Raw genomic sequence first — 8770 nt, 5'->3', positions numbered from 1 at the left:
GCTCCGGGGTGAACTGCCACACCTCCCCCCCCTGCGTTATCTGGCCTGTGTGACTGGGGCCTTAATTTACTTATATATATAAAACATTCTAAAATGCTCAATGAGGTGTGTTTTTTTTAGACAGCAGCAGGCTTAGTAGCTACAACAACAACAGTAGTTTTCTTTCCCCATAAGCCTGCCATGTTTGCAGATAGCAGAACGCTTTGATCCTCCTCTACCCGTCCTCCAGTATCAGGGATACAAATACAAAAGCCAGCATACAATCCTACTGTTTAATGTACTCTTCTAAATGTCTTCTACCCCCAGTAAAGGGAAGGAAGGAAAACAAATATATAATCCAAACTATTTCAAAAGAGGGGGGGGGGAAGTCGAGATATTTCAGACATTTAGCTCATGTATCATCATGGACACTCCCCCTAATGTCATGTTGCAAGCCCTTTGATCTTCAAGGTGGTACAGGTATGGTCGGATGGGTGGTGCTCGTGCAAAGCTAGGAGCAAAGAGAGCCGCTCAGTTCCTGTATTCTCCGTGCTGCTTCTTTTTCCCTGGGGGCACAGCGCTGATGCCGAAAGGAGATTTTATGTTCTGCCTATCCCTCTCGGCTTCTTCCTCTTCGTCGTACCTTTCGTCCTCATCTTCAGACTCGTCCTCATCGCTTTGGTGGGGACTGTTGTGCTGAGACACGGAGGGTGAAGGGGGTACCGATGAAGGACGGGGGAACCGGAATCCCTCAGTCTGAAAGAGAAATAAAAGCAGAAAACAGATGAACACACATGAAGCTGCCTTATATTGAATCAGAGAGCCAGTTTGGTGGGAGAACCGGGTTTGATTCCCCACTCCTCCACTTGCACCTGGCTGGATGACCTTGGGCAAGCCGTAGTTCTGATAAGAGCTGTTCTTGAAAAAGAGCAGTTTCTGTCAGAGCTCTCTCAGCCCCACCCACCTCACAGGGTGTCTGTTGTGGGGAGGGGAAGGGAACAGAGTTTGTAAGCCGCTCTGTGACTCCTTTGGGTAGTGAAGGGCGGGGTAGAAATCCAATCTCTTCTTCTTCTTCTTCTTCTTCAGTCTAAGGTCAATATGGTCTCTTCAGACCGGAAACAGCTTTCCAGGGTCTAGGGCAGAGTGGCTGCTCCCTGGGGCTCCATTCTTAAGGATGCTGGCACCAGAGGCGCCCCAGCGAAGTTCCCCCGTCCCAAACTGGGGAATGCCAACCCTACTGCTTGGTGGGCACCAAGAAAGGAGTCAGCGGCCAGCATAGTACTCATGGGCACCACACTGGGGACCCCTACTGTAGCCTAAAGCTGAGCCGAGTTTTCATGAGTTCCGGTTTTTCATATCCAAATGGGCAGGACCCATGAAGGAGATGCTTGGTCAAATCCCTAATCGAGTCTCAAGAAATTGGAAGACTTTTTGCTTCTGCCACAGGCCTGGACGCTTGCTAGGTGATAATGGGCCGATCCTCTTGCCTACCCTACCTCAGAGGGCTGTTGTGCGTATAAAAATGAACCTTCCCGGAAGATAAAGATTTAGTCGATGACTAGCTGAATGTGGGGCTGCCTCCTGCTCTCCAGGCATGAAAAGGTCTTTGTGTTACCAGCAGAAGCCTTGATTTGTGTTCCCAGCATCTCCATCATTGCAGTTGTCGACAGAATTAAGGGAATTGAAGAGAGGGATGACAGTCCCTTCCTGTTTCCCACTCACCCCCTTCATATTTTATAAAGCTGATTCTTAAGTAACACCTTCTTAAGCAAAAGTTACCTTTGGAGGAGCGTTCGGTTCCAACTCAAATTTTTCGGGAAATGCTCGGCTCAGAGCCAAGTGCCGGGCATGCATGTAATACTGTAAGAGGAAAGGGAGACAGAGAGAAAGCCGCATTAAGGAACTATAGGGTTGGCAGACCCACCCCCCGGTGGAGGGCCCCAATGCCCCGCTGCCGATCAGCTGGCCATCAGGGGGAAATTACCCCGATAAAGAGCAACATTTCTACATTTATTTATTTGATTTATACCCCGCCCTCCCAACGGCTCAGGGTGGCTTACATATGGCAAAGCCAGAGTAAAATACAATAAAACATATGATAAGCTACATATTTAAAACACAATAAAACCATCCTATTTACACGGTGCTGAGCCTATATTTAATCTTCCAAGATGGGAACAACCACCCAAATTTGATGGCCAGCTCTCTCGGCAAAGCGGTCTCCTGCTACGCTGTTCTGCCAGGCCGGGCCAGTCCCCCTTTAACAGGGCTGCTGATGGCGCACTACCTCGTTGGTAGGATAGTGGCGGCGGCGGCTCCTACTCAAACGCCTGGCAGAAGAGCTCCGTCTGCATAAGGTCCCGCAGGGCCCAGATCTCATCTGGGAGCTCATTCCACCAGGTAGGAGCCGCCACCAAAAATGCCCTGGCCCTAGTAAGGGCAAACTTGGTCTCTCGGGGAACTGGAACTTCCAGGAGATGGGAGTTCCCCGATCGTAGTGCTTTTGGGGGAACATACGGGAAGAGGCCCATGTGACCTGGAAGTGACATCATCACATTGGGGTGTTGGGATGACACAGGGGGAGGGCTTCTAATGTCCTGGCCCCACTGGTGGACCTCCTGATGGCACTGGTATTTGTGGCCACTGTGTGACACAGAGTGTTGGACTGGATGGGCTTTTGGCCTGATCCAACATTGGCGTCTCTTATGTTCTTATGTCCTCTGGTATTTGGGCAAAAACTCTATCGTAGAAGCCAAGTTTACCATAGAGATTTGGCCCAAATACCAGAGCATCACCCGATGTTGCTGTGTGACGATGTCACTTCCAGGTCATGTGGGCAGGGACGTGGGCACGTTGCTGCAATGTTGGCAGGGCCTCCCTCCTTCCCCCAGTAATTCCCCCCCCCATCCCCTGCCAGTTGCAAGGAGAAAAGGACTCCTTTCTCTACCTTCTCTATCCCATGCACAGTTTTGTAAACCTCTATCATGTCACCCCTCCCGAAATCAGTGATTCCGAAGTGGGCAAACACCTCCCCATCTTCGACAGTGAAGACAGAGGGGGGGGAAGCATCCAGATTATCTGCCATTTCCCTATCCTCCTTTAGTAATCCTTTTACTCCTTGGTCATCCAAGGGTCCCACTGCCTTCCTGCTAATAATGTATTTGAAGAAATTTTTATTATCAGCCCTGATGTTTTTTGCAATATGTTCCTTTTTGCCTATCTGATCACCGACTTGCATTTTATTTGCCAAAGGCTGTGCTCCCTTTTCTTGATCTCACTCGGACTAGCCTTCCACTGCCTAAAGGAATCCTCCTTACCTTTTACTGCTTCCATTATTTTGTTCATTAACCATGCAGGCCTTTTTTAATACCTATTTGTACCTTTCCTAACCTGTGGTATCCATTCTGTCTGGGATCTTCAAGGTCCAAGCAGCCTTAGGTTGTCCTTGATGATCTCCCATCCAAGTATGGACCCTGCTCAGCTTCTGAGATCTGAGGAGATCAGGCTAGTCTAGGCTGTTAGGGCTGATTCACCCTACATTCTTTTTAAAAAGGATATTGACATATTATTATTGTGTGTGTGTCAAGTACTGTTGAGTCACTTCCAATTTATGTAAAGGTAAAGGTAAAGGTTTCCCTTGCTCGAAAGCCAGTCGAGTCCAACTCTAGGGTTGCCGTGCTCATCTCCGTTTCAAAGCCGAAGAGCCAGCACTGTCCGAAGACATTTCCGTGGTCATGTGGCCGGCATGACTAAACACCAAGGCGCACGGAACGCTGTTACCTTCCCACCAAAGTGGTGCCTATTTATCTACTTGCAATTTCTTGCTTTCGAACTGCTAGGTTGGCAGGAGCTGGAACCAGAGACGAGAGCTCACTCCGTCATGCGGCACACTCGGGTCTCGAACTGCTGAACTACCGACCTTCCACAGCCTGCAGTTCAGCGTCTTAACCAACTTAGGGCAATCCTATAAATCAGTGACCTCCAAAACGTCCAATAATTAACAGCCTTGCTCAGGTCTTGCAAACTGAGGGCCGTGGCTTCCTTTTGTTGGAAGTCCCAGGTGCGATGTCCCCTCTCTCAGACCTCCAGACTGAGTGGCGACAGAGGCTAGATCGCTAGATGGACACACTGACCTTTCTTCCTGTCTTTACTGTTCTGCCATCGTCCCCTTTGAAATGCAGATTGTGTTCTCAGGGACGATTTCCCCTCCCTTCCATTCTCTCACTCACTTGAAGATGATCTCTCTCCCTGCACGCACCAAGTTGGCTACTGCATAAATTAGTTTGCTCTGGAGCCCTCCTTCCTGAGCGAAGACAGAAATGTGTGAGCCAGAGGCTAAAAAACTGTGCGCTGGCTCACACGAACTCAGCTTAGAAGGAAAACCTCTCTTGGCACCATGAGGCAGATGGGCCTCTTGCTATCTGCCTCCATCCTTTAGCTAGTAAGTTAGTACTCTATCATGACCCTACTCTTTCCTATCCAAAGTGTACTTCTCAAATAAAGACAGAAGCATTTTTTCTTCTAAACTTGCAATGTGGCTCTGTCTAGCTTTGTAAGCTGAGTAACCTGGTGAAGTGACGCTCCTGCATTTGTAGCTTTATTGAACCACTCCGCTAACTAGGGTTGACTGAACTAATCACACCAGTTAACCTCAATACCTTTATTGACTCGACCCATCTCATTGTGGGTCTTTTCCTTTTCCTGCTGCCTTCTGCCTTTCCTAGCGTTATTGTCTTTTCACTCTTTGGGTGAAGAAGTACTTCCTCTTATCCGTTCTAACCCGACCGCTCAGCAATTTCATGGAGTGCCCACGAGTTCTAGCAATGTCATGGAGTGCCCACGAGTCCTTGTAATGTGACCAAAGTACGATAGCCTCAACTTATTACACACAGCTATACAGAGACTTCTCAGAAAAGCAGAAAGGGGACTGGACATGCACGACACAGCTTAACACTAGCCTCAACTTATTACACACAGCTATACAAAGACTTCTCAGAAAAGCAGAAAGGGGACATGCATGACACAGCTTAACATACCCTGCCCAGATATCTCCAGTCCAGCAAATCTGAGAGCCTCTCCGTTCTGTTTCTCTGGACGATTCTTTGCCGACGTGACTGCTGGCAGAACGCATATAGGAACTGCGTCAGCTGGTTGCAAGACTCGTCCGGAGAGCGGTGTCTCCGGTCCACAATGTAAATACCTGTAGGAGACAAGCCAGGTTAGGAAGATGTAGACACAGACGCTTTTGACCTTTGGAGGCTTCCCTTGCATCTGTCTTTATACATCATAATCTTAAAAAAAAACACCCTCTCCCATAAACTGAGGGTATTCATATTTGATTCTTATTCTCCTCTTCTTCATCCTCTCTGCTTTAACTGCAGTGGATCTTTGGGCCCCAAAGATCACATTCTGTACCCTAAAACTGAGACGCACCCGTGGCTTGTGGGAATGGTGCTGGGAAGTGTCATCAAGTCGCTTCTGACTTACGGTAAACCTGGATGGGCCCCAAAGATCACATTCTGTACCCTGAAACGGAGATGCACCCATGGCTTGTGGGAATGGTGGTGGGAACCTGGAGGGTTTTCTAGGCAAGAGATGAACAGAAGTGGTTTGCCATTCCCTGCCTCTGCATAGCAACGCTGGACTTACTTAATGGGCTCCCACCCCAGTACTAACCAGGACTGACTATAAGAACATAAGAGAAGCCATGTTGGATCAGACCAATGGCCCATCCAGTCCAACACAATGTGTCACACAGAGGCCAAAACCCAGGTGCCATCACGAGGTCTACCAGTGGAGCCATAAGAACGTAAGAGAAGCCATGTTGGATCAGGCCAATGGCCCACCCAGTCCATCACTCTATGTCACACAGTGGCCAAAACCCAGGTGCCATCAGGAGGTCCACCAGCAGGGCCATAAGAACATAAGAGAAGCCAATGTTGGATCGGGCCAGTGGCCCACCCAGTCCAACACTCTGTGCTACACAGTGGCCAAAACCCAGGTGCCATCAGGAGGTCCACCAGCAGGGCTAGAACTCTTGAAAGCCCCCACTGTGACCCCCCCAAGCACCAATAATACAGAGCATCACTTCCCAGACCAAGAGTTCCTATCTATACCTTGTGGATAATAGCCACTGATGGACCTCTGCTCCAGCTGTTTCTCCAATCTCCTCTTGAAGCTGTCTATGCTTATAGCCGCCACCACTTCTTGAGCAGTGAATTCCACATGTTAATGACTCTTTGGGTGAAGAAGTATTTTCTTTGATCTGTTCTAAGCCCACTGCTCGTTAATTTCATTGAGTTCTTGTCTTGTGAGAAAGGGAGAAAGGGACTCATTTCTCTACCTTCTCTATCTCATGCACAGAGCTGATGTGAAAACAAGTGATGCAAGTCCGTGTATGAAACCAGCTGCTAGCGTGCTCAGAATAGGATCTGAGTTCAAACATTCTCACCATAAGCTGCTGGGTCAGCTACATGCTCCTGCATAAAACAGCCAAATCCAGAGAGATTGGTGGTCACGCTGGGAATGCCCATGACGGTGCACTCGGCTAGCAAAAGACCAAGGAAAGTTTATTATTTAGTTATTACTTCCAAACACCTGTAACAGCTAGATGCTGCACCACATTAAAAATAAGAGACACCCTGCCTGCAAACTTGCAGTACAAGTGTAAAGAAAACACACATTAAAGAGGATAGGAAAGGACATCAAAGGGAAGGAGAAATCAATCAGGGGCCCTGGTCACACAGGCCGGATATCACGGGGGGGAGGGGGAGGCATGGCTAATTGCCCTGGCACAGTTTGATGCGCGATTATACGATCAGACACGCCGGCGGCACACCACGGGTCCTTCCCTCAGCGCCGGTGGGTAAACAAGGGACTGGAGGGGAATGCCACGCGCCAGCGCGATCACATCACGGGCATCTGGAGGAAGCCCGTGGCAAACGTTTACTAGTACCTTGGAGGTACTAGTTTTTTAAGGCACATTGTTGGCGGTAAGCCACAGGTGTGCTCCACTTCCCAGATGTTGGGGTGTGATCGCGCCCGGATAATCCGCCCACCATCCGTGCCTCTCCCACGGCAACTTTGCCATGTGACCGGGGCCAGGGAAAGCCAGGGTAAACAGAAGAGCCTGCAAAAGAAGAACCTGAATGTAAAGACAAAGGAAGAAAGCTGAATGTCAAAGGAAGAGGCATTCCAAAGAGAGTAGAGGGCAGAGAGTAGTGAATGAGACTGCTACAGGAGGTAATTGAACTACCAGAAAATGTCATACAAGTAACAGCATTTAAAAGAGAGGGGGCATCAGACTAGCCCTCCAGGGTAAGGGAGAGGGGATCAGGGATGGAAAAGTCTCTACGCCAACCCCCCCTGATTTTTAATGACAGAATCCAAGGCTTGAAGGCTGGCAAAACTGATATGATTGCTTAGCGACTCTCAAAATAGGCACTGAGATCTTCGAGGGCATCCATTTCCCAAAGTTACAGGCACTCAAGTATTTCATTAGGCACTCTATTATTTCATCAGGCTGACTCCTCCAATAATACATTTGTTAAAATTCAGACTTCTCCATAAACTCGGGGTTTTCCTCATGTTTGTAAAAATGGCCCTGGTCTGTGGATTTAAGGATCCACCCTTGGTAGCATAGTTTAAAATTGAATATGATGATGGTGCAGCCCAATACAGGTTCTTTCTTTTAAAAACCATCTATTCTTGCAGACATCTCCTGGAAGTGAATCCCATATGTTAATATTATCAGATACTAGTGCTAAATTTATAAAAGAAGGTAAGATCCCTTACCGGGAGTATAACCCCAGGGCTCATAGTAGGATGGGAATACCCCAAGATGGCAGCCTCTGACAAACTCTTCATAGTCCATTGGTAGCAATGGACTTGTTGAAGAAAGGAATTCAGGGTGCAAGATCACCTGAAAAAGAAAGAGTTAAAATGCTTCCTCTAAGCTGTGGAGTCTCGTGAGCCAAAATTCTGCTTTGTGAGCTGCTGGCATTAAAGTTGTGAGCAAGCGATTTGGCTACTGCATAACTGAGTTTGCTCTGGAGCCATCCTTCCTGAGCTAAGACGAAAATGTGTGAGCCAGAGGCTAAAAAACTGTGAGCTAGCTCGCACTAGCTCAGCTTAGAGGGAACACTGGGTTAAAAAAGTCACCCAACTCCACAAATCTGTACCATATGCAGCAGGGACATTGCTTACACGGGATCTTCTTCAATTCCACAGGGCCTGCAAGACGGAGCTGTTCCACCAGGCTTTTGGGTGAGGCAGCGGGCACCCATTTACAGGGGTCATTTCGTAGAAAAAGAGCTAGGGGAACTCATTAGCATAACTCATTAGCATATGCCTCACCCCCTGACATCAGGGGCCCGGCGGTGAACCTGCAAGGCCAGCGGGAGTGCGAGGAAGCCCTGCCAAGGCCCTCCCTGGCCCCAGGCAGGCAGGGGTGGGGAGAGGTGGGGAGGAAGCAACTTACCCTCCCTCTTCTCCTGCCTCCTCCTGGCTGAATGAGGGCTGGAAGCTCAAGGAAGCCCCGCCAAGGCCCTCCCTGGCCCCAGACAGGAAGGGGTGGGGAGAGGCGGGGAGAAAGCAACTTACCCTCCCTCTTCTCCTGCCTCCTTCTGGCTGAATGAGGGCCGGAAGCGGGGCGGCCGGAAGCAGGGGGCGGGGCCTCGTCATGTGCCCCGCCCCCCTGCACCTCACCCGGGGGAACTGCGTTCCCCCGCGTTCCCCCTCGAAATGACCTCTGCCCATTTATAGCCTCCCTGAGGTTGCTGTCACCCTTCTG

The 8770-nt window shown here is 49.3% G+C and overlaps 1 protein-coding gene across 1 annotated transcript in view; it reads right to left on the bottom strand.

Annotated features, from left to right (window-relative positions):
• Nucleotides 1-362: 362 nt before the first annotated feature.
• LOC107122425 (glycogen [starch] synthase, liver-like) overlaps nucleotides 363-8770 on the bottom strand; it is a gene marked incomplete at its 5' end in the record, with an annotated part of 19876 nt that continues 11468 nt past the window's right edge. Inside the window, 5 exons of the mRNA XM_015425523.1 lie at nucleotides 363-735; nucleotides 1759-1839; nucleotides 5016-5179; nucleotides 6431-6526; nucleotides 7774-7900. Of these exons, the coding sequence (XP_015281009.1) occupies nucleotides 511-735; nucleotides 1759-1839; nucleotides 5016-5179; nucleotides 6431-6526; nucleotides 7774-7900 (693 nt within the window). The remainder of the gene's footprint in view (nucleotides 736-1758; nucleotides 1840-5015; nucleotides 5180-6430; nucleotides 6527-7773; nucleotides 7901-8770) is intronic.

This window comes from Gekko japonicus, unplaced genomic scaffold (genome assembly GCF_001447785.1).
Source record: "Gekko japonicus isolate JY-2015 unplaced genomic scaffold, Gekko_japonicus_V1.1 scaffold4856, whole genome shotgun sequence".
NCBI lineage: Eukaryota > Metazoa > Chordata > Lepidosauria > Squamata > Gekkonidae > Gekko > Gekko japonicus.
This window is presented reverse-complemented; position numbering and strand designations above follow the sequence as displayed.